This window comes from Podarcis liolepis, assembly GCF_965112155.1.
Source record: "Podarcis liolepis genome assembly, chromosome: 8".
Taxonomy (NCBI): Eukaryota; Metazoa; Chordata; class Lepidosauria; order Squamata; family Lacertidae; genus Podarcis; species Podarcis liolepis.
Genome location: NC_139560.1, coordinates 3,572,697 through 3,597,465, shown reverse-complemented (window position 1 = coordinate 3,597,465; position 24,769 = coordinate 3,572,697). Strand labels below are relative to the sequence as shown.

General features: G+C 47.6%; 1 protein-coding gene across 2 annotated transcripts in view; it reads right to left on the bottom strand.

Annotated features, from left to right (window-relative positions):
• Positions 1-5,755: 5,755 nt before the first annotated feature.
• Positions 5,756-24,769, bottom strand: part of TOP1MT (DNA topoisomerase I mitochondrial) — a 39,032-nt gene continuing 20,018 nt past the window's right edge. For both annotated transcript variants that reach the window (XM_083516712.1, XM_083516711.1), the window contains 12 exons: positions 23,269-23,390; positions 21,495-21,617; positions 19,445-19,632; positions 18,279-18,423; positions 17,551-17,694; positions 16,370-16,555; positions 13,896-13,964; positions 12,026-12,140; positions 9,999-10,126; positions 8,427-8,521; positions 6,551-6,700; positions 5,756-5,945 (listed from right to left, as the gene is read on the bottom strand). In XM_083516712.1, the coding sequence (XP_083372838.1) occupies positions 5,843-5,945; positions 6,551-6,700; positions 8,427-8,521; positions 9,999-10,126; positions 12,026-12,140; positions 13,896-13,964; positions 16,370-16,555; positions 17,551-17,694; positions 18,279-18,423; positions 19,445-19,632; positions 21,495-21,617; positions 23,269-23,390 (1,568 nt within the window). In that variant the 3' untranslated portion in view covers positions 5,756-5,842. The remainder of the gene's footprint in view (positions 5,946-6,550; positions 6,701-8,426; positions 8,522-9,998; positions 10,127-12,025; positions 12,141-13,895; positions 13,965-16,369; positions 16,556-17,550; positions 17,695-18,278; positions 18,424-19,444; positions 19,633-21,494; positions 21,618-23,268; positions 23,391-24,769) is intronic.

Genomic DNA, 24,769 nt, shown 5'->3' with positions numbered 1-24,769 from the left:
TACAGGACCAAACAGATCTATGTGAACTAGCTCAAAAGGTTTTTCGGTTACCCTATCCACTTTTGGGTAACTGCACCCTTTTACCTTTGCATGTCTGCATGCTTCACAATCCATCGCACATCCACATTCTACAATGTGGCAACCGTTAGCGACCTCGGGTAGCGTCTGTAGTTCTTCTACAGAGCCATGAGCTGTCCTAGCATGCCAAGCGTGTACACATGCATCATGATTGGGAATTGTAGCACGCAGTGCTTGTGCTTTCTCAACCTTCCCCTCACCCTCCAGAGACGTTTCAAGAATGAAAAGATCATTCTGCCCCTTTTTAACCTTGGCAAGCATCCTCCCTCCTTTGGAGATTGTGCACACATCACCCTGAAAACAAACCGTAAATCCCATTTTCAGTAGATACGGCACAGATAAAAGACAGTGGTTCATCCCAGGAACGGTACAACACTCCAGCGTTTCCTGTAAAATACGAAAATGCAGATTTACAACGTTAGTCATACATTTTTTCTGTCCATTTGCAAACAGCACAGTTTTCCCGGCAGGAATTGCCTTGCAATTCCACCCCTCGACAGTAGGGGTCTCTGGAATCAAGTTGCGATTAGCTGCAGAGTCTATAACGAAACGAAACTTTGAGCCTTTCTCACAGCTGTTTTCAAACAATGCCAGACTAGCCGTGATCTCATACGTCTCTTCCTGGCACCTGGCACGTTGACTAGCCTCAGTCCCACGCCTGGCTGTTTTCCCAGACTTGTTGCCATGGAAACCCGACTGATTCCCATGAGAGTTGTCCTTGAAAACATCCTGCCTTGCCTCTCTGCTCCGGTGGGGGCAATTTCGACGCAGATGGTCTGTAGAATTACAAATGTAACACCGACGAACGGAAAACGCCTGTACCGTGCATTCCGCGGGCTTGGCTCCGCCTCTGCACCCCGAGCTCCCTGTGCCAGCTCTGCCCTCTTTCTTGCGTTTCTCTTCTTCGTCCTGCAAGCGTCCCGCCACGTAATGCAGCGTCAGCTGTTGCGGATCCTGAGACTCCAGAGTTAGACACAGATTGTCATAACTCTTGTCCAGAGAACTGAGCAAAATGTACACTTTCTGCTCCTCTGGAAAATCGACACCCAACAGTCTCAGCTGGTTAAACACGGCCAGCATATCAGTTACATGCTTCCTGATGCTATCCCCAGGACGTAACTTCATCTCAAACAAGCGTCTGGTGGTGTGGATCTTTGCCCCAGCCGTGGTTCTGTGGTGCACCCGTTCCAACGCCTGATAAGCCTCACAAGCATTTTCCAGGCCCTCAACCAAAGGTAGCTGCGAACCATCCAGGCTAAGCACGATCGCTCCCAGGGCCCTCTGGTTCCTCCTCTGGGAATTTCGGGCGTCTGCTATCTCAGCTGCTGTAGCTCCAGCCCCTGGTGTAGGAAGTGGCGGCCCCTGCACGGCCTCCCACAGACCCTTCGCCACCAGCCATGCCTTCAGCCTCCTGCTATATTCTTGCCAATTCTTTCCGTCCAATTTTTCGAAAGGTACGGAATAGGAATCGTGGCCTTCTGCCATGGTTTCCTGTTCTCCCCCAGGGGCCCCAAGCTGTACTCACAAAAACTCCAGCTCTTCCGGCTCCTGCTGCGTGGAGAAACGATTTCCGCTGTTCTCAGCACTTCTGCATTCAGCACAGCGTCTTTCAGCCTGCTTGCTTGCCTTAGACACAGACCTCCGCTTTCGCCAACTCCACTGCCATCCGAACGCAACTTCAAAGCATTCCAGCAGCCTCTAGTGACAAGTTTACAAGCGGTAATTTATGGGTCCATAACCTGTAGGTATTTTGATTAGTCCGTGACGTGCTAATTGATTTACTATCGGCAATTAGCTCTTTATGGCAGCTTCGGCAGGTCCGGCACACTTCCTCTGCGCGAATCTGCTCCTTCTTCTGCGTCACGCCCAGCAGAGTAAAACACAGCAGCAACTTGTCACTTAGTTTCCCACAAACACACAGAGCACAGTAATGTCCATTTACAGCTCTTTTATTGCATCATTTTCTCAGATATTTCCAGGACTTCTCGCAGACATGGCAAACACCCTCTCTCTCTCAACGACCGGAGAGGAACAGACAGGAAAGCTCCGCCCAGCTTCCATTCCTGACGTCAGAATGCTGAGGCATCATGGGAACAACTTAACCTCTTAAGTTCCAACTCCCATAGAGACGACATGTTTCTTTGTCCTAATTTATGATTAATAAATCTGTAGTTGTAGTATGCTTCCACAAGCCTCAAGTCTATTCTGTGCCGCAGTTCTCTCTGCTGATAGCGTGCCCTGGCTTTGAAGCCCGGGTTGCTGATTTACATCAGAGCACGGGCCGATGGATGGAGACAGCTGGGTCTTGCCAGCTGGCCTCTCGGCCCTCTGCATGTTGACAGGTTCTTCCCCTCCCTATTCAACAACAACCTTCCTGCAAGGTAGGATAGGCTGAGAGCGAGTGACTGTCCCAAGGTCACCCGGTGAGCTTCACGGCCGCAGAATTTACACAGAAGTAGACTTACAACGGACTTTTCCTAGTTTGTGGCACAGTAGTAAACAGCGCTCCCAAATTCCAGCCAATTTTTGGTTCTGTAAATAAAGATCACCTGGTACAAAAAATAAATTCTTGAACTCTATTGCTTTTTGTCACTGCAGTGGTTTTTTTTTTCTTCATTCCAGTCAATGTCAACATGTTAAGGTTAAAAAAAAAAAAGTCCCATGTGTTTTTTCCATTATTATTATTATTATTATTACTACTACTACCTGACTTGTTGGGTTTTTAAATTTAATTTTTACACATAGAACAAGCTTCCTGCTTTTAATTTTCATGCACAACCCCATGAAGGGCTCTAAACTGGGAAGAGAGTTTACTGACACTCAAGGAGACTCGACACCCAAATAAGGCAAAAAGCATTGATGGAAACCAAAGAAATGTAAGATTTTGGAGCAAGTTGCTCCCACCTTTGTTTTCAGCACACACATTTGAAAAACCCGAAGTCTGTCATGGACAAAAATACTCATATTTTAATGAACAGCTTTCCAGGCAACTTAACATCAAACAAGCCGTAAACAATCCATCGCCCAAGAACCTGAGTTCCTTGAATGTGACTTTAGAAAAATACTAGACTCCAGAGCACTTCTGAGAAGCCGGAATTGTGTTACAGGCGTGTTTGGTTCATGTGTGGCAAAAAGACCAGTTACCATTTTGTATGGAAACAAAAATCCATTTGTAGCACCACACCACCCTCAATTTGTAGGAATACACAAGCAAACTAGAAGCAATATTATCAGGATTGTGGCGTAGTAGTATTATTCTTCCAGTAGAAATCTTTGAACCACCCACCACAATAACTTTGAAATATTATTTAAGAGTTCTCTTCAAGGACAAACTTCCACTCCAGACTGACAGCACTAACCTTTGAAATCACCCTGTTCCCCTCAAACCCCAATTTCATGGTGAATGTTGTGCCTCCAAACAGAAATTTTCTGAACAAGGATGCCTTCTTAAATCAAACCACAATGATTACACTGAAATTGAACCAAGTGCTGTAGGTTTGTCAGTACATAGTGTAAACCAAAGGGTGTGATTTCAAGTGATAGCCACCAAATGCTCTGGCAGGTAATGGTGGCATCTTCCCAAGTTTTTCATAAACATAACTTCTCCTGCTTTCTGGCACAGTAGGTGGCGATTTGGGCATTTCTTCCTGTGGGTTTTGGAGGAAATTTGTTGTTTCGAAGGACTCACCTGTCTGCTCTCCATCTTTGCTCAAACGCCTAGACTCTTTTGACTACAGATACAGCTGCTTGCTTCAACGTATTCCCTAACACATGGGTAGGCAAACTAAGGTCCGGGGGCCAGATCTGGCCCAATCGCCTTCCCGCGGATGGTCCGGGAATCAGTGTGTTTTTACATGGGTACATGAGTAGAATGTGTGCTTTTATTTAAAATGCATCTCTGGGTTATTTGTGGGGCCTGCCTGGTGTTTTTACATGAGTAGAATGTGTGCTTTTATCTAAAATGCATCTCTGGGTTATTTGTGGGGCATAGGAATTCATTCATATATTTTTTCCAAAATATAGCCCGGCCCCCCACAAGGTCTGAGGGACAGTGGAGCGGCCCCCTGCTGAAAAAGTTTGCTGACCCCTGCCCTAACAGGACCCAGGAGCTTTCAAAGCACAGCCAGAGATTCCCAAACCTGCAAAATTCGTGAAGCAAGGCATGGGATGAAGAGCATCTCTGATACAGAGGGCACAGACTAGATTAGGAAAACCTAACCAAAGCCAACACTTGCAAAGCGAGATATGTCAAGCCTTTATTTGTTATAATTGTGATGACTGAGAGACCATTTAAAGGCTCAGGAACCCATTGCAGCTGTTATGGGTTGAATAGCTACTGCACCTTTTCACAATATTCTAATTTTCTGAGATTGTTAATTTGGGGTTTTCATCAGCTGTACGCCATAATCATCACAATTATAACAAATAAAGGCTTGACATATCTCGCTTTGCATGTCATGAGTCTCTCTCATATATTAGTTTCACCTTTTAAGATGAATTACTGAAATAAATGAACTTTTCCACGATATTCTAATTTTTCAAGTTTCACCTGTACAATGGCTAGCGATACCTTTACTGTATCAAAGCATGAATTGGCTTAAATCATAATGGCTTCCCTCAAATAACCCTGGGATTATTATCATTATTTTCCATGTTTACAGACACACCTCGTCCCCACTGCAGAACTGTACAGTCAAACCTCGGACCCCTGTTTCAGAATGTTTTGGCTCCCAAACGCCAAAATCCCGAAAGTAAATGCTCCAGTTTTCGAACGTTTTTCAGAAGCCAAACGTCCAACACAGCTTCTGCTGAGTGCAGGAAGCTCCAGCAACCAATCGGAAGCCGAGCCTCAGTTGTCGAACATTTCAGAAGCCGAATAGGCTTCTGGAGCGGATTCCGTTCAACAACCGAGGTCCGACTGGATCTGCTCAGGTCTTTTGAGGAGAAGAGGGAGCCACAAGTGGGGGAAATCAGTTTAAATCTGTGCTGCAGAAGGGACCAAAGAGCCATAGCTGTCAATTTACAGATTTGAAAATAAGCGACCAGCAGCCAAAATAAGGGACCTGCAGCCTCACCTGTTCCAGGCACTCCAGTCTTCCTGTCCTCCTGCAGTCTGGTCAAACTCATGCTGGTAGCTTCGAGAACACTGTCCAACCAACTTTGTAACCAGAGGTTCAACTGAATAGAATCTGAATCACATGCACCACAAGGCCTATGCAGCCTCAACTTAAGATGGCTCCCCGGCCTGGCTTTGCACTGCAAAGTTTGCAGCAGCACGTGCAACAAAATGGCGTCCAGCATTCAAAAACCCCCTCAGCTTGCATTAACTAGCCACACACAAGGCATGCAAGCTCCACCCCCCAGTCGTTCTTAGACTTCTTATTGGGTGAGCAACACAGCCAAGCAACACAGTTGGAGCCTCCCTCCTCCCTGGCCGGCAGGGAGGGAGGGAGAGGAGCTGCTTCCTTTGAAATTTAAGGGACATCATTTAAGGGACATCCATCAATAAGGGACAGCAGCGGGACATGGTGCTGGAATAAGGGACTGTCCCTTCAAATAAGGGACACTTGACAGCTATGCAAAGAGCCCCCTGTTGCAGCCACAGAACCCCCAAGAAGAGACTGGCAATTTGGCTCCCCATCTTAGACCTTTTTGCACAAAACACAGGCACCACGCCTTCCTTTAGAGATGTATTTTTTGCTTGCAAAAGAAAAGAAAAACGGGGTCACAACGAAGGCACGAAAATGAGGTAGCCGGGATCGCCTCAGAATACAAAATCTTCGTCTGCCATATCTATCGCCCACGCAAACTTTTCCCTCTGGGTCTTGTTAAAAATCTTCTCAATGGGAACGCAAAACCTTTTACACCTGTGGGCAGAAAAAGCACGTCAGAGTGCCTTTTTGGTATCAAAGCCGGGCCTCTTGGGCTTTGGGTTCAGATCTCACGCAACCCCCTGCTTTGAAAAGAGCTGCAGTGGTTGGAAGTTAATTTCCGGGCCCAACTCAAGATGCTGTTTGAAGCCCCAAATAACTCAGGTCCCGAATAACTGAAGGGCCGCCTCCTTCCCTACAGACCCTCTCAGGTGCTGAGATCGGGAGAGGAGGCCCTCTTGGTAGTTCCTCCACCCTCAGAGACTCAGAGGGTGGTGGCCCAGGGGGACAGGGCCTTCTCTGTGGTGGCCCCTAAGCTGTGCAACTCCCTCCCCACAGAATTGCACCTGGCACCTTCATTGTACAGCTTCCGGAGGATGCTGAAAATGCACCTCTTTGCCCTGGCATTTGAGGTGTATGTTTTCAGGATCCTGTGACCATATGCTGTTCCAAACGATTTTTAATATTGCGTTTTAATTGTTGCAACCCGAACCCTGGGACTTTAGGGAGGAGGGCAGGCAAATCCTAGCAATCATGACCGGGCTTCCGCTTTTGCACCAAACACACAGCAGGACCGTCCTTCCCCAGGCATGTCAACCCACCAGGCCACACTGATCCGCGGGTCCAGGTAATTCAGCTTCGAGGTGCCCAGAGCGATCTGCTTGTTCTCCTCTTTGTCTGTGGCTTGCAGGACCAGCTTCTCCAGCTGCTCTTCCAACTTCTCTACGTGCTTCTGCTTCTTTTCTAAAGCGCTGGTTCGGAAGAGAGGCACCGCGCACGTGAGAACGCAACAGGGACCGACAAAGCAAGTCGCTAGTCCTCATGGTTCGCTACCAGAATAGCTTGGCAGTTGCTGCTCTGTTTCCTTATTAACATTCCGACTGTGCCCTCTGTCGCTGTAGTCCAGGCATAGGCAAACTCGGCCCACCAGCTGTTTTGGGACTACAGTTCCCATCATGCCTGACCACTGGTCCTGTTAGTTAGGGGTGATGGGAGTTGTAGTCCCAAAAGAGCTGGAGGGCCGAGTTTGCCTATGCCTGATATAGTCTAAGATTTCAGGCTGCCTGCCTGTTTATTTATTTAACAAAACGTAAAGGTAAAGGTAAAGGGACCCCTGAGCATTAGGTCCAGTCGTGGCCGACTCTGGGGTTGCGGCGCTCATCTCGCTTCATTGGCCGAGGGAGGCGGCGTACAGCTTCCGGGTCATGTGGCCAGCATGACTAAGCCGCTTCTGGCGAACCAGAGCAGCGCACGGAAACAGCATTTACCTTCCCGCCGGAGTGGTACCTATTTATCTACTTGCATTTTTGTGCTTTCGAACTGCTAGGCTGGCAGGAGCAGGGACCGAGCAATGGGGATTCGTACCGCCGACCTTCTGATCGGCAAGCCCTAAGCTCTGTGGTTTAACCCACAGCACCACCCGCGTCCCACTAACAAAACTTATATACCGCTTAATTGTAAAAACAAACCGCCACCCCAAAGTAATTTACAAAAATAAAATACCTTTCTAATTTTAAAAAGGCAAGTTACAGGACACGCGAAGAGGCCTGTGAAATTGTGGACATGTGGACATGGCATGAGGTTCGTAACATTTTGCACAGCAAGCTTGGCTGGCAGCCAATTTAGGATAGATGAAAAGGAGGGGTGGTATTCATAAAACACAGGCTTAATTTCTGGAATTCAATCTGCTGGGTTGTGGCAAAGAGCGCTGGCTTAGACGAAGGAGGAAAGGTCCGCTAACAACCATGAAGGCCATTATAGCGTCAGAGGCATTATACCTGCTGGGAAGCAACAGCAGGGGAGAGGGCGGTGGCTGCCTTCACACCCTGCTTGCTGGTTTCCTGGAGGCATTTGGCTGGCAGGGCACTGGACCAAAGGAGGCCATTGGTCTGATCCAGTATCCTGGCTCTCCTTTTGTTTTGTTTTTCTTTTATTTTATTTTTCGTTCAGCCCGGACACTGAGGTCCAGCTCTGAAGACCCTCTGGCGGTTGCCTCGCTGCGAGAAGCCAAGTTACAGGGAACCAGGGAGAGGGCCTTCTCGGTGGTGGCACCCGCCCTGTGGAACGCCCTCCCACCAGATGTCAAAGAGAAAAATAACTACCAAACTTTTAGAAGACATCTGAAGGCAGCCCTGTTTAGGGAAGCTTTTAATATTTAATAGGTTATTGAATTTTAGTGTTTTGTAGGAAGCCGCCCAGAGTGGCTGGGGAAACCCAGCCAGATGGGTGAGGTATAAATAATAAATTATTATTATTATTATTATTATTATTATTATTATTATGGGGGGACAGACAACTCTAGCATATAATGATGTTTATCGCATAAGTGACCGCTTTGCCAAGGTTACCCTGCAAGCACCTGCCTATGGGAAAAACAGCCATCCTGAATTAGTTCCCCGCATGCCACTTCTTTGACGAACCTCCTAACAGTTAATTGAAAGGATAACCCAGGTTACAAAAGGAACCGGCTTCACTCACGCTTTAGATTTCACATCCCTTTTACATCTGCAATCTGCCTTCGCCTTCTTGAGCTCCAGCTTTGCATCGCACAACTGGTCCCTTTTGACGTTGATCTGGAACGGCAAAAAGCATGGCGGGTTCAGGTCTTGTCTTTCTAGGCAAGTGTGGATGGGCTACAAGTTCTTCTCCACATTCCTGTCTTGCATCCAGCTTAACTGTCTCGCCAGAGTGGTGCATGCTCTGGTTATCTCCCGCTTGGACTACTGCAATGCGCTCTACGTGGGGCTGCCTTTGAAGGTGACCCAGAAACTGCAATTAATCCAGAATGCGGCAGCTAGACTGGTGACTGGGAGCAGCTGCCGAGACCACATAACACCAGTCCTGAGAGATCTGCATTGGGCGCCGAGACCACATAATATTGGCTCCCAGTACGTTTCTGAGCACAATTCAAAGTGTTGGTGCTGGCCTTTAAAGCCCTAAGCGGCCTCGGCCCACTATACCTGATGGAGCGTCTCCACCTCCATCATTCAGCGCAGACACTGAGGTCCAGCTCCGAGGGCCTTCTGGCAGTTCCCTCCCTGCGAGAAGTGAGGTTACCGGGAACCAGGCAGAGGGCCTTCTCGGTGGTGGCGCCCGCCCTGTGGAACGCCCTCCCATCAGATGTCAAGGAAATAAGCAACTATCCGACTTTTAGAAGCCATCTGAAGGTAGCCCTCTTTAGGGAAGTTTTTAATGTTTGATGTTTTATCATGTTTTTAATTTTATCGTGCTTTTAATGTTCTATTGGGAGCTGCCCAGAGTGGCCAGATGGACGGGGTATAAATAAAATATTATTATTATTATTAGCCACCCAGCTGTTTAGCCCAACAGCGCACCAGGAAAGCTTTGTGCAAGAAAATCAGGAGGAGGGCTGGATCATAGAATCATAGAATCATAGAATCCTAGAGTTGGAAGAGACCACAAGGGCCATCGAGTCCAACCCCCTGCCAAGCAGGAAACACCATCAGAGCACTCCTGACATATGGTTGTCAAGCCTCTGCTTAAAGACCTCCAAAGTAGGAGACTCCACCACACTCCTTGGCAGCAAATTCCACTGTCGAACAGCTCTTACTGTCAGGAAGTTCTTCCTAATGTTTAGGTGGAATCTTCTTTCTTGTAGTTTGGATCCATTGCTCCGCGTCCGCTTCTCTGGAGCAGCAGAAAACAACCTTTCTCCCTCCTCTATGTGACATCCTTTTATACATTTGAACATGGCTATCATATCACCCCTTAACCTCCTCTTCTCCAGGCTAAACATGCCCAGCTCCCTTAGCCGTTCCTCATAAGGCATCGTTTCCAGGCCTTTGACCATTTTGGTTGCCCTCCTCTGGACACGTTCCAGTTTGTCAGTGTCCTTCTTGAACTGTGGTGCCCAGAACTGGACACAGTACTCCAGGTGAGGTCTGACCAGAGCAGAATACAGTGGCACTATTACTTCCCTTGATCTAGATGCTATACTCCTATTGATGCAGCCCAGAATTGCATTGGCTTCAGCAAGACAGATGGAGATAAGCCCTTGTATTGTCCCAGCGCCCCCCTCTGCTGGGTTACCTTGGCCTGGAGGTTTTGCATGGACTTCTCGAAGGTTTTCGGAGTTGCCCGCTGGTGGTTGCAAAGGATGGCGACTGCCCGATTGGCTCGATTGTAGGAGAGGAGCTTGGCAGCCACGTTGTCGTCCTCTGTCAGGAACCAAAAGGCAAGGCTGAGGTGGGCATTTGTGTAGGTTTATCTGTGTTTCTGCAGGGACGTGGGTGGCGCTGTGGGTTAAACCACAGAGCCTAGGACTTGCCAATCAGAAGGTCGGTGGTTCGAATCCCCACGACGGGGTGAGCTCCCGTTGCTCGGTCCCTGCTCCTGCCCATCTAGCAGTTCGAAAGGACGTCAAAGTGCAAGTAGATAAATAGGTACCACTCCGGCGGTGTTTCCGTGCGCTGCTCTGGTTCGCCAGAAACGGCTTAGTCATGCTGGCCACATGACCCGGAAGCTGTACGCCGGCTCCCTCGGCCAATAAAGCGAGAAGAGCACCGCAACCCCAGAGTCGGCCACGACTGGACCTAATGGTCAGGGGTCCCTTTACCTTTACCTGTGTTTCTGACACAGGGGCTATCAGGAGCCAGCACTATTGCGCCAGGCACCAGCCTCGTTGCAAATGCAAGCATTCATAGGAACACAGGGTTTTTTCTGATAAGACCGGTAGGCCCTCCATCCCAGCATAGCCAACACTGACTTGCAGCTACAGGGGGCGAGGGCGCGACCTTCCCCATCTATGCCAGGGGCTCTCCCAGTTTCTGACAACAGACCCCACCCTCTTGTGCCTCTGAATACCAGTTGCTCGTAGGGCCAGGCAATATATCGACGTATTGTCCCAAACTGGTTTGAAGTCCATATTGCGATAACATTTTCTAAACATCTGACCTGCCAATATATTGCAAATCATGGTGTGGGTGGGTTGTGTGCTCTGCAAAAATCACAATGTGGGGAAAACTGTGAAGCCAGCCAATGCTTCAACATGGCTTCATCCTTATTTCAGACCTCGTGATATATCACAATGTTTAGCTGGTGATATATCGCGATGTTGAAAACCAGGTATCACCGAGTCACTAGGGATCGTAAGATCTCTCCCCTTGTGGACCCCACAGAGGATAAAGTTCTCAACATCTCCTAGTCACAACAGCTACATTCTGCCTTGACTGTTGGAGCAGGAATGTTCCTGAAGGCTAGATCCTGGAAACGCAAGCGGGGAAAAGTGATCTTGTGCTCAAACCCTGCTTGGGGGCTTCCCAGACACATCTGCTTGGCCACAGTGAGGACAGGAGAATGGATCCGATAGGACCTTGGCCTGATCCTGCAGCCAGACCCTTCTTACATTCTCCTAAACTTGAACACCACCAAAGTTCAAGAGGGATTTGACGTTGCATTCCGCATTTGGAACAGGAGCACATCTCCCTCCCATCTCAAAAATGTGTGCACAGTGGTACCTCGGGTTATGAACTTAATTTGTTCCGGAGGTCCGTTCTTAACCCGAAACCATTCTTAACCTGAGGCGCACTTTCGCTAATGGTGCCTGCCGCCACGCTATTTCCGTTCGCATCCTGGGGCAAAGTTCTCAACCCAAGGTACTACTTCTGGGTTAGCGGAGTTTGTAACCCGAAGCGTTTGAAATCTGAGGTACCACTGTATTAGTATTTACAGTCATACCTTGGGTTACAGCCACTTCAGGTTGTGTTTTTTCAGGTTACGGACCACTGAAACCCGGAAGTACCGCAACGGGTTGCTTCCGGGTTTCGGCGGTCACGCATGCGCAGAAGCGCTAAATTGCGCCTTGCACATGTGCAGAAGCGCCGATTGCAACCCGTGCGTGCGCAGACGCGGGTTGCGAACGCTGTGGGTTGCGAATGTGCATCCTGCATGGATCATGTTCGCAACCCGAGCGTCCACTGTATTCTGGACGACCCAGCGAAACGGGTGGGTTATTATTATTACCGTTACTAACTACTGCTGTTCTAGAGACCCTGCAGAGTCTTGCTGGAATTAAGTCCAGCCTGTGCAGCAGAAAAGTTTGCCCTGAGCCCGTTTACCATTTGTCAGGGCATCGAGCTGCTCCTGAAGGGTGATGGAGGCATTGTAGGTCCTGAAGACCTTGGCTGTCAAACCTTCCATCAGGTCCTGCAGATGTTTGTTCAGGGTTGAGGTCTGGAAAGGAAAGGAAGTTAGTTAGTTAATTGATTGATTGATTGATTAATTGACATAATAATCATAAATAATCATAAATAAATAAGAATAAAAATGTACTGGCCAAAAGCCCAGAGGTAGCATTATTATCAATTTACGATGGGTGTGGAAGGTTCGCAGGCTACGAAGGACTTGCTCCCAAATTTATTGACAGCCGCACGAATTATTATAAGCCAGGAAGTGGAAGGGCCAAGCAGAATATAAAATGGAGGAATGGAACAAAGAGGTTTGGGATATAGCTATTAACAATAAATTAACATGTGCCATTAAGGTAAGACGGGGAATACGCAGGAGAAGTGATTTTGAGGAGATAATGGAGAATGTTTGTAGAATTTCGTACTGTTAAAAACAGAAAGGGGTCAAACCATCACAAGAGGTGTTGAAATTCTGGGAGGTTGGATGGTTACAACGGAATGGTCTCAGTGGTGGGGTGCACATTTTTTATCCAGCAAAGGAAGTTTAGGGGGGGGGAAGGCATGGGAAGTCCACTTAAGGAACTCACGGCAGTGGAAATGGGGTTGTTGCTAAGTCAGGCATCCCCAAACTCAGCCCTCCAGCTGTTTTGGGACTACAATTCCCATCATCCCTGACCACTGGTCCTATTAGCTAGGGATCATGGGAGTTGTAGTCCCAAAACAGCTGGAGGGCCAAGTTTGGGGGTGCCTGTCCTAAGCAATGACTCATTTATGCGCTGACCAGACCCAGGCTTACTTAGCTTAATAATAATAGAATTGTAGAGTTTGAAGGGGCCCTGAGGGTCATCCAGTCCAACCCCCTGCATTGCAGGAATCTCACTGAAAGCATCCCTCCAACCTCTGCTTAAAAACCTCCAAGGAAGGAGAGCCCATTCCACCGTCGAACAGCTCTTACCGTCAGAAATACTATTATAATAATTTATCACTTGTAGACAGCATCTTAAAAAGCAGAGACATCACCTTGCCAACAAAGGTCCGTATAGTTAAAGCTATGGTTTTCCCAGTAGTGATGTATGGAAGTGAGAGCTGGACCATAAAGAAGGCTGATTGCCAAAGAATGGATGCTCTTGAATTCTGGTGCTGGAGGAGACTCTTGAGAGTCCCATGGACTGCAAGAAGATCAAACCTCTCCATTCTGAAGGAAATCAGCCCTGAGTGCTCACTGGAAGGACAGATCCTGAAGCTGAGGCCAGAGCACGCCAGGCACTCCTGTCTTCCACTGCCTCCCAAAATTTGGTCAGACTCATGCTGGTAGCTTCGAGAACACTGTCCCACCATCTCGTCCTCTGTCGTCCCCTTCTCCTTGTGCCCTCCATCTTTCCCAACATCAGGGTCTTTTCCAGGGAGTCTTCTCTTCTCATGAGGTGGCCAAAGTCTTGGAGCCTCAGCTTCAGGATCTGTCCTTCCAGTGAGCACTCAGGGCTGATTTCCTTCAGAATGGATGCGTTTGATCTCCTTGCAGTCCATGGGACTCTCAAGAGTCTCCTCCAGCACCATAATTCAAAAGCATCCATTCTTTGGCGATCAGCCTTCTTTAAGGTCCAGCTCTCGCTTCCATACATCACTACTGGGAAAACCATAGCTTGAACTATACGGACCTTCGTTGGCAAGGTGATGTCTCTGCTTTTTAAGATGCTGTCTAGGTTTGTCATTGCTTTTCTCCCTCTGCTATTGCCTGGAGAATTTGAGCATTCAAAAATACCCAGGATCAAAACATCTGTGAAGGTCAGCCCAAACTTACAGACAGCCTGTCGAAAAGATCGTCCCCGGGTCTTTTGTTCTCCATGAACAGCTGCAAATTCTTGAACACCTGCAATGATCAAGATGGAAATTCTGAGAGCAAGGTCAGCTCAGGAGAACGGCAGGAGTAAGCAAAGCGACTCACAAGTAAAGGCTGGCAAGAGGGATAAAAGCCAAATATATCTTTGCAGGAAATCACTGGAGCTTTACCTCATTTACCTCATTTGGGCTTCTCCAGAAGCCCAAAGGCCAGTTCCAAAGGTTGATACTAACTCGTGGATCGCTTAATAAGGGCATTCTTTATAGATGTAAACTGATTTTTTTTAGAGGTTTTATTCAGGATTTTCTTTTGTTACAAACAAGCAAATAAACAAGGAAAAGCATATATAGCGTTTCTCTTATAAGTTGTGGTGTATGTAGAGGAATAAGGGACGTGGGTGGCGCTGTGGGTTAAACCACAGAGCCTAGGACTTGCCGATCAGAAGGTCGGCGGTTTGAATCCCCACAACAGGGTGAGCTCGGTCTCGTTCGAAAGCACGTCAAAGTGCAAGTAGATAAATAGGTACCACTCTGGCGGGAAGGTAAATGGCGTTTCCATGCGCTGCTCTGGTTCGCCAGAAGCGGCTTAGTCATGCTGGCCACATGACCCGGAAGATGTATGCCGGCTCCCTTGGACAATAAAGCGAGATGAGCGCCGCAACCCCAGAGCCGGTCATGACTGGACCTAATGGTCAGGGGTCCCTTTACCTTTTCTATGTAGAGGAATACAGGTTTTCATAATGTCTTTTTGTGTGTCCTCCAGGGAAATTTAAAGAACAAAAATAAGATTATTATTATTTTTTTTTAAAGAGGACAGGCTTTCTGGGAACACTGTTGTAGCTTCAAACGCCTCAAAGGAAAGTCAAATTCACAATCCCCCAAAATGAGCAAGGACAACTCTCTGTCATTTTCACTGCTGGGAAGCTGCAAAGAGCTGGCCTTTCAACGGGACTTTTAAGGAGATAACTTTCGGCATCTGTATTACAGATGGCTTTAGATGCTGTAACTGCTTTATCTATTTTATTACTAGGCTATCTCTGAGTATGCTTTTTATTATTATTTTTTATCATTGACGTTCTGTAATGTGCTTTTAAAGTTATAAACTGTCCTGGGATCTATTGATAAAGGGCAGCATATAAATTAAAATTAAAATTCTTATTTATCGCCTGTGTGTTTGCTGCCCTGGGTCCCCTTCAGGAGGAAGGCTGGGTTATAAACTTAATAACACTAATCGCACCAACAACCATCTGTTTTTGGTTCAGCAAGCTGTTACCATATTTTTTGTTCCGTAAGACGCACCCGACCATAAGACGCACCTAGTTTAGAGGAGGAAAACAAGAAAAAAAATATTCTGAATGAAACAGTGGATGTATGATTTTTGTGGTTCATGCTGTGGCCACAGATGTGTGATCTGGTGGTGAATTTGGGGTGACCCAATGCAAAAATCCCGAGGATCCATGTGGATCCATGCTTTGTAACCACGTTTTTGCGCCATTGCGATCCCGGGCAACAGTGGGTGTGTGATTTTTTTGGTGCAGGCTGTAGCCATGGACATGCGATGTGATCTGATGGGGAATTTGGGGTGACCCAATGCAAAATTCCTGAGGATCCATGTGGATCCATGCTTTGTAACCACGTTTTAAGTGGGGAGGGAAGGAAAAGCACTGAAGGGGCAGGGAGCACGCGTGGGGTGTGTGGAAAAGGAGCTTTTCATGGAGCTGAGCCAGGGAGGAAGAAATGAAAGAGAGCACACTCACTTTAAGGCAGCCAACCAGACAGGAGCCGCTTACACCCATGTAAGAGGCTCCTCTCCCGCTTTGCTGCTTCAAAGCGAGCCACGGAGGAGGGAAGAGTTTGGATTTGATATCCCGCTTTATCACTACCCTAAGGAGTCTCAAAGCGACTAACATTCTCCTTTCCCTTCCTCCCCCACAACAAACACTCTGTGAGGTGAGTGGGGCTGAGAGACTTCAGAGAAGCGTGACTGGCCCAAGGTCACCCAGCAGCTGCATGTGGAGGAGCGGGGAAGCGAACCCGGTTCCCCAGATTACGGGACTACCGCTCTTAACCACTACACCACGCTGAAGAAAAGGGAACCATGGATCCTGCAGCAGGATCCCACCACTATCCATAGGCATTCGCTCCATAAGATGCACAGACATTTCCCCTTACTTTTTAGGAGGAAAAAGGTGCGTCTAATGGAGCGAAAAATAATTCCCTGTTCAGGGAAGTTTTTAACGTGTGACATTTTAATGTATTTTTAATCTTACTTGGAAGCCACCCAGAGTGGCTGGGGAAACCCAGCCAGATGGGCGGGGTACAAATAATAAATTATGATTATGATTATTAATTGGTTCTGTTGCAGAGGGAGAATGGTGCCCACCGACCCAAGGAACGGCTTGCATCCCTCCTCTCCAGCGACGCTGCCTCTCTCACCTGCTTCTCCACAGGCACCAGGTTGTAGTAGCGAATGCAGTCCTTGCCCAGGAAGTCAAACTCCACCACGTTCTCCTTCCCGTCCATCCGAGGGTGAAGCCTCAGGTGCTCGACGCGGAGGGAGCAGCAGCCCACCGTATCCGCCGTCTCCCCTTCCTCCTTTTCATTCCCCGCTCTCAGGGCCAGCTGGGGAGGGACACAATAATAATTTATAATAACAATTTATTATTTATACCCCGCCCAACTGGCTGAGTTTCCCCAGCCACTCTGGGCGGCTCCCAATCGAGTGTTAAAAACAATACAGCATTAAATATTAAAAACTTCCCTGAACAGGGCTGCCTTCAGATGTCTTTTAAAAGTCTGGTAGTTGTTTATTTCCTTGACATCTGATGGGAGGGCGTTCCACAGGGCAAGCGCCACCACCGAGAAGGCCTTCTGCCTGGTTCCCTGTAACCTCACTTCTTGCAATGAGGGAACCGCCAGAAGGCTTTCGGCGCTGGATCCCAGAGCCATGGGGGGAGCGGGGGGAGTCAGACGCAGGCTCTCTCCAAAACACTGCTTCCATCTTGCATTGCAGGGGGGGCAGATGGGTGACCCCACTAAGGAACCCCTTCCAACGCTGCTGTTGCAGCTGTGAGAGCAGAAACCTCTGGTGCTTCCTCACTGTGGAACCCCCTCCCATAAGACATCAAGAAAATAAGTAACTACCTGATTTTTAGAGGACATCTGAAGGCTGCCCTGTTTAGGGAAGTTTAAAATTTTTGATGTTTTATCGTGTTTTTAACATTCTGTTGGGAGCTGCCCAGAGTGGCTGGGGAAACTCAGCCAGATTGGCCAGGTATAAATAATATATTTATTATTGTTGTTGTTGTTAATGTTACTAGAAAGGAATAAAGTGGTACCTCTGGTTGCGAACGGGATCCGTTCCGGAGGCCCGTTCGCAACCTGAACAGAACGCAACCCGTGTCTGCGCGTGTGCGGGTCGCGATTCACCACTTCTGCACATGACGTCATTTTGCCCGTCTGCACATGCGTGAGTTGTGAAACCTGGAAGTAACCCGTTCTGCTACTTCCGGGTCACCGCGGGACGCAACCTGAAAACGCTCAACCTGAAGCAAACGTAACATGAGGTATGACTGTATTTGCAACCAGCTTTAAGAGCGCCGGAAAGCAGCCCTTACCTTGTCGATGAAATAAAGGGCCACGGACCGCTGCCGCTTCTTCATCTCCTTCGATTTCCAGTCCGCCCGGTACTGAGCACGGATCTTGCCCACCACCCCTTTCAAGCAGCGAGCAATTTCATATTTCTGCCAGTCCTTCTCCCCCTGGGAAGAGAAGCAGAACCGGATACAAGTCTATACTTCCAGGTTTTGCATCATGCAAATGCGCAGAAGCGCTCTGCGCACCGCAGGTAAAGGTAAAGGGACCCCTGACCATTAGGTCCAGTTGTGACCGACTCTGGGGTTGCGGCGCTCATCTCGCTTTACTGGCCAAGGGAGCCGGCATACAGCTTCCTGGTCATGTGGCCAGCATGACTAAGCCGCTTCTGGCGAAACCAGAGCAGTACATGGAAACGCAGTTTACCTTCCTGCCGGAGTGGTACCTATTTATCTACTTGCACTTTGGACGTGCTTTCAAATTGCTAGGTCGGCCAGAGTAGGGACCGAGCAACGGGAGCTCACCCCATCGCAGGGATTCGAACCGCCGACCTTCTGATCGGCAAGTCCTAGGCTCTGTGGTTTAACCCACAGCGCCACCCACATCCCTTTCTGTGCACCGCACGCGTGCATAAAAGCGGCGCCTCCAGTTAAGGACTTTTCAGGTTAAGTACGGGCCCCTGGAACGAATTTAATTTGTATCCGGAGGGTCTACTGTACTCCCAAAGGGAACGCCTGCCCCCATCCCTCACCTTCAGCTTGGAACTGGGGTTCAACATAATGTACTTTATGGCCCCATTAATGTTCTCCGTCCACGACGCCAGCCAGGTCACGCTATTGTCACACCGAACTTCCTTCCACTTGTGCCCGGGAGGGGGTTTCGGGATCTTGGAACCCCTGGCCAAAAAAAGAGGGAGTGAGAGGAGGGGGAAAAGGTTAAGATATCAGAAAGCAGAACAGGAAACATCACAATCTGGATGGCAAAAATATGTGTTTTGTTCGTATAAGCGACCAAACAACTGAGTTCCCTGGACTGCTTTTACAAGGAATCGGAAATCAGGATGGATAAAAATAAATTTTTTAAAATTTAAATCAGATTATTATTTTTTAAAATCACGGTGTGTTTTTTTTTATTTAAATTAGATTTTGAAAATAAAATGCTTTCGGAGGAAAAATCTTTCTAAAGATAGTTTTCTATTTAAGTTACATTGTAGTCCAAAGACTATTCATCAGGAAATAAGGATTTGTTTTAAATTTTTCAGGTGTGCTTAAAACTCAGTCTAAGTTGTTTTTTTATTAAAAAAAAAATGTTTAACCACATCAGTTAACAGATATGGATACATATGATATAATGTTATTGTTTTAGTTAAATAAATTGTTTAAATTGTTATTAAGGGAATTGTTATTTTTCTCCTTCCAATAGAGGAGGAGGGAAGCCAAAGTTGTCAACCTTTTTTTAGGGGGGGGGGAATTGCTCACCTGTAATAATGACGCTACGGAGTAATAGAGCAATGGAGGAGGAGGGCGGGAACTTTCGCTCCATTGCTTCTCACTGCTGCCAATCGAGGGGTGCCCCCCCCCAGAATTTGGCACCCGGGTGCCCCGCACCCCTTGCACCCCCAGGTAAAGATGGCCCTGGTTCCACAGGGCGGGTGCCACTACTGAGAAGGCCCTTATAAAAACAGATGAAACCGTTGAGAGTGGGACACAGAGGGTTGGACTGTGTCTATGGGTCTATGTCTCCTTATGTATTCCCTTTAATTTCCTTCCTTACTTTCGCCGGGGCAGGTTCCAGCAATAAATTTAAAAAACGCAATATTGAAAGAAGTTTGAAACAGGCCTCTCTGTCTTTGCTCCTCAAGAGACGAACCCCCCTCTGAGCCCAACAGAGTCGCCCTTCTATGACCCAGTCACCCACTTGCTACAGTTTATGATGACATCTTCGGGCATTATCCTCTTCTTGACCCTCCCCATCTTCGGGTGGTCCCCACGGCCTCGGAAAAGACCCGGCGGCTCCGTCTTGAAGTTGCCAATCTTCTCCCGGTGCCCGTCAATCGTGCAGTAACCGTATTCCTCTTGTATTCTTTCTGCTTCCTTTTTCAATTTCTGGGTTTTAAAAAAAGGGGGGAAAGGAAGAAGAATGAGAGGTAAATTAATGTGTGGAACCAGGTGTTATTCCGATAGTTTAAAGTCAAGCTTTGATAATGGTAGAGGAAGATGGGGGGGTATAAATAATAATAATAATAATAATAATAATAATAATAATAATAATAATAATAATAATTATTATTATTATTATTATTATTATTATTATTATTATTATTATTATTACAGCCTGTCCCCACCTTCTGGGGGTAGACTAACTGTACAGCCTTCAAGTGTTTGCTAAGGCTAGCCCATGTTGAACGTATGTGCAATAGCCTAATGTCAGGGAACTGACATCGGAGCTAGAGGCGGAGGGAAGGCTCTCAAACGATGCTGGAGAAGGGCCCAGCAGGGAGAGAGGCAGCTCCGCAGATGGGGAAGCAAATCAGCGCAACACCAGGGATATAGAGGGGCTGATGGGGGAATCGGCGAGAGGGCTCCAGGACTCTTCACCGGACACCAGCGGGGAGAGCACGGGTCCTCCGCTACCCACGCCCACCCTGCGCAGAAGACTTCCGCGCAGAGAGAGTAGGAGGAGACTGGGTGTCAAACAACTTTTATGTTGGAAAAGATTTAAGAAACGCCCACTGACGGATTCTGCTAGCGACTGAGGCAGCCACGAAGTGAAGGGCTGCCCAGACTGAAAGGTTTAGCAAGGCAACATAACCAGGAGAGGCGGCAACTTACGCACGAGCAACCCCATACCCATTAGACCTAATCTTCAAGATTATTCATTTTAATTTCAATAAGTTAGAAAGAGTTAATAAACCGCTTTATCACACAGGTATCTAAGCTGGTGCACATGATCAAACTGCAGGCAACCCAAAGCCATTAAAAGCATGTACAGTGGTACCTTGGTTCTCAAACGCCTTGGAACCCAAACACTGCAAACCTGGAAGTAAGTGTTCTGGTTTGCAAACTTTTTTCAGAAGCCGAACTGCTCCGTTTTGAAGGTTATGCTTCCATTTTGAGTGTAACGCTGTGGTCTGTCTGTCTTTGCTATTTATTTTGCATTTTGTTTTTGTGGCTCTTTTTCTTTGTGGCTGTGTGGAACCCAGTCCAGCTACTGGTGGACTGATTGTGTGACTGCAGTACACTGTTTATTGCAGAATTTCACATCCTGTGGGTCCCCAGATGTTGTTAAACTACAACTCCCATCACCCCTAGCTAGCAAGGCCGGAGCTCAGGGATGATGGGAGTTGCAGTCCAACAACATCTGGGGACCCACAGGTTGAGAACCGCTGCTTTATTGCTTTCATTTTATGGATCAATGGTCTTGTTAGATAGTAAAAATCATGTTAAATTGCTGGTTTAGGGGTCGTTTTTAAAAGTCTGGAACAGATTAATCCATTTTGCATTATTTTCTATGGGAAAGCGCGCCTTGGTTTTGGAACGCTTTGGTTTTGGAACGGACTTCTGGAACGGATTAAGTTTGGGAACCAAGGTACCACTGTACGCATAAAATAAATTATGGTTTAAATGCAGATCGAGGTTTTAAAACAACTATAAGTAACTAAACTATATATCTGGGAAGGCTTCCTGAAATACAAAATCCATACAGGCAGCCTGACCAATGTCAAGAGGCAGGGAGTTCCAAAGGCTGCCACAGGAAAAGATCAACTCCTGAAAACGGACATTTAGAGGCACTTGCAAAAGTTCCACTGAACAAAGTGGTTGAATAATAATTATAATTATAAAGTGGCTGAATAGGTGCATCTGGGGCAAACTGTTCCCTTAAGTTAGGTGGAAATCACAAATCTATGATTGCAGTTGGTGGTGAAGGAGGCCTTGGGTTTTATCAGCTAGCAGGGGCGCGTCTGAACCTGCTTTTCCTCCTTTGGCAGAGCTTTCTGAGCCTCCTGTCTCTCCACAAAATATTCGTGAATCTCTCTGAAGTCGCATTTGTCCAGCTGCTTGATCTTCTTCTTCTCCTCCGACGTCATCTGCTACAGGAAATCAAGGAAGCAGAGGTTTGAGTTCTAAAGCTGCCTGTCACACCAAGAAATAAGGCACATGAGCCATGAGATTATCGTCAATAACGCCTGCCATCACCCAACAGAGAACCCCAATTAGCTGCGTCCCGCAGATTCATGTGTCTTAGCGACGTGAGTGGTGCTGTGCTCTAAACCACGGAGCCTCTTGGGCTTGCCGATCGGAAGGTTGGCGGTTCGAGTCCCCATGATGGAGTGAGCTCCTGTTGCTCTGTCCCTGCTCCTGCCAATCTAGCAGTTCGAAATCACACCAGTGCAATTAGATAAATAGATACCACTGTGGCAGGAAGGTAAACGGCATTTCCGTGCGCTCTGGCACTCGTCACAGTGTTCTGTTGCACCAGAAGAGGTTTAGTCCTGCCGGCCACATGACCCGGAAAGCTGTCTGTAGACAAACGCCGGCTCCCTCGGCCTGAAAGCGAGATGAGCGCTGCAACCCCATAATTGCATTTGACTGGACTTAAATGTCCAGGGGTCCTTTAACTTTTTTTTTTTACCTTTACCTAGCTCAGGAACACCCAAAATGGCTGGTAGTGGCTCTTCAGTGGAGCCTCCAAGTACCAGTTGAGGCGGATGAACTACAAGGCCCTGCTCACCACCCTCATCCCCTTGCCTGTCTGATTCCCAGAGGGACTGGACCGAATACTGCCAGAAACACAATACTTTGCTCTGAGCCATCAAGATTGCAATTATTTTCTTATGCATCTGAGGGACGTCTCAAGGCCGGCAGGAAATTAGCCTGATACAACAACGACAACAAAAAATGTGTCTAGAATGTCAGTAAAATGCAAGTACGGTCATACCTCGGGTTAAAGACGCTTCAGGTTAAATCTTTTCAGGTTGCGTCCCGTGGCGATCCGGAAGTAACAGAACGGGTTACTTCCGGGTTTCGCCGCTCGGGCATGCGCAGACTCTCAAAATGCTGTCACGTGCATGCGCAGAAGCGGAGAATCGCAACCTGCACATGCGCAGACGCGGGTTGCGTTCCTCTGAGGTTGCGAACGGGCTTCCAGAACGGATCCCGTTCGCAACCAGAGGTACCAATGTATATGGTCCCAGGACTTTCCAAGTTCCTGGGACCTTCCTGTCTTGTGCTCATTTCTGATCGTTGCTGTTACTTATTTAATGTTTTATTTTACATAGTCGTAGACTGCAATGCAGGAAGAGCAGCTAAATCTATTTGATTCCAGCTACGAATAACTTCATGTAAAGCATCTTAAAGCAATTTAGCAATAAAAACGATTCAACGACAAATGATTACAAGCAATTCCACAGATACAAAGGATTAAAAGTGATTACAAAGGTAAAACAGATTTCAAATCCAATACAGATAGACTGAGATAAAGATCTCCACTTAAAAGGCTTGTTGAGCCCTCTTGGACATTTTTGGGTCATAACTGACCTACTGTGGGGCAGTTGCCAAGAGCACAAAAAGCTGCCCACTTGCCCATTGAGCCTAGTTCTGTCTACACTGACTGGCAGCATCTTCCCAGGGTTCCAGCTGCCAGCCTCACCTGGACTGATCCTGGGTCTTTCTGCACACAAGGGAGATGTTCGGCCACGGAGACACGCCCTCCCCCCTCCCCAGGAAGCCACAGGCAAATACCTCTGTCCAGTCACAGAAAAAATTCTTCTTGAAAATCGCCTTTCTCGTGTAGTCGTGATCGAGCATCTTTGCATAGAACGTGGCTATCTCCTCCGTTGCCGGGCTGAGTTTCATAGGCTTGCCTGGAAAGAACAACAGTTGGCCCCGCAGGAAGAAACAAAACTGTTTTAGCCATTTTGCATTCTGCAACAATCTCTAAGCAAAGTACATAAAATCGTTCTAAGTAATGCACAGATAAAAACCAGCAACATTTTCAAAGCAAATGCGGATAACTAAATAACATGTTTGGGAAGGCTTGCTAAAATAATTTTTTTTAAAAGGTTTCCCGTAGGTGTTTGAAACAGTGAAGCAAGGGTGCCTATCTAATATCAAGAGGCAGAGAGTTCCAAAGGACAGGTGTTGCCGTGCTAAAAGAGGCTTCTGAAGAGCATCTGTTTGCACCAGATCTGCTTTTGGACTAATCCGGCAGCCTCTTCTTATGTTTTTATGACCCCCTGCAGATGTGGTTAACTGTTCAGACTGAAAAACCTTTACCAAAAACTAAGTTTGTTTTAGTTGACCTTTGCCCAAGACCTTGCCATTCAACCATTGCCTGTTTTCTTCACCAACCTCTCCAGCACAGAGGGTTGGCTATGCCAGTAAGTAAAGGCCCTTTCAGTCTAGGGTGGGAGGTTTTTTGGGTGGTTGGGGGTATTGCAGGCGCATTCTGCAACATGCTATTGATGAAATCATTCATGGTGAATTTATAACTGGACGGTCCACACATCATTCTGTTTTGCTCTGCAACGATTCCACCATATTACCGCATTATTGCCACCTGGGAGGCAGGCATCTTGCGCTATGACACAATCAAAGCGCGACAAAAAATACCCTGACCCGGAACATTTATTGGAACCAAAAGTTGCAGGATTTCAGCAGGGAGCTCTAGGATGTGCACTGATTGAAAAGGAAGCAGTATCCCAAAACTCTTGCATCAATTGCATATAACCGCCCCATTATCATCATGAGCACAAACCGTCACGATTGCACAATAAAAAGGACATCTAGGTAAAGGTAAAGAGACCCCTGACCATTAGGTTCAGTTGTGGCCGACTCTGGGGTTGCGGCGCTCATCTCGCTTTATTGGCCGAGGGAGCCGGTGTACAGCTTCCGGGTCATGTGGCCAGCATGACTAAGCTGGTGAACCAGAGCAGCGCACGGAAACGCCGTTTACCTTCCCGCCGGAGCGGTACCTATTTATCTACTTGCACTTTGTGCTTTCGAATTGCTAGGTTGGCAGGAGCAGGGACCGAGCAACGGGAACTCACTCCGTCGCGGGGATTCGAACCGCCGACCTTCTGATCGGCAAGTCCTAGGCTCTGTGGTTTAACCCACAGTGCCGCCCGCGTCCCTAAATTCCAGAGATTAAGGGGTTGCTTAGCGCAGACGGTCAGGGAACAAATATCTCCAACTTGGTGAACTTGGAGAGGGTCAAAGGAGGAGCAACTGGGAGCTGGCAGGA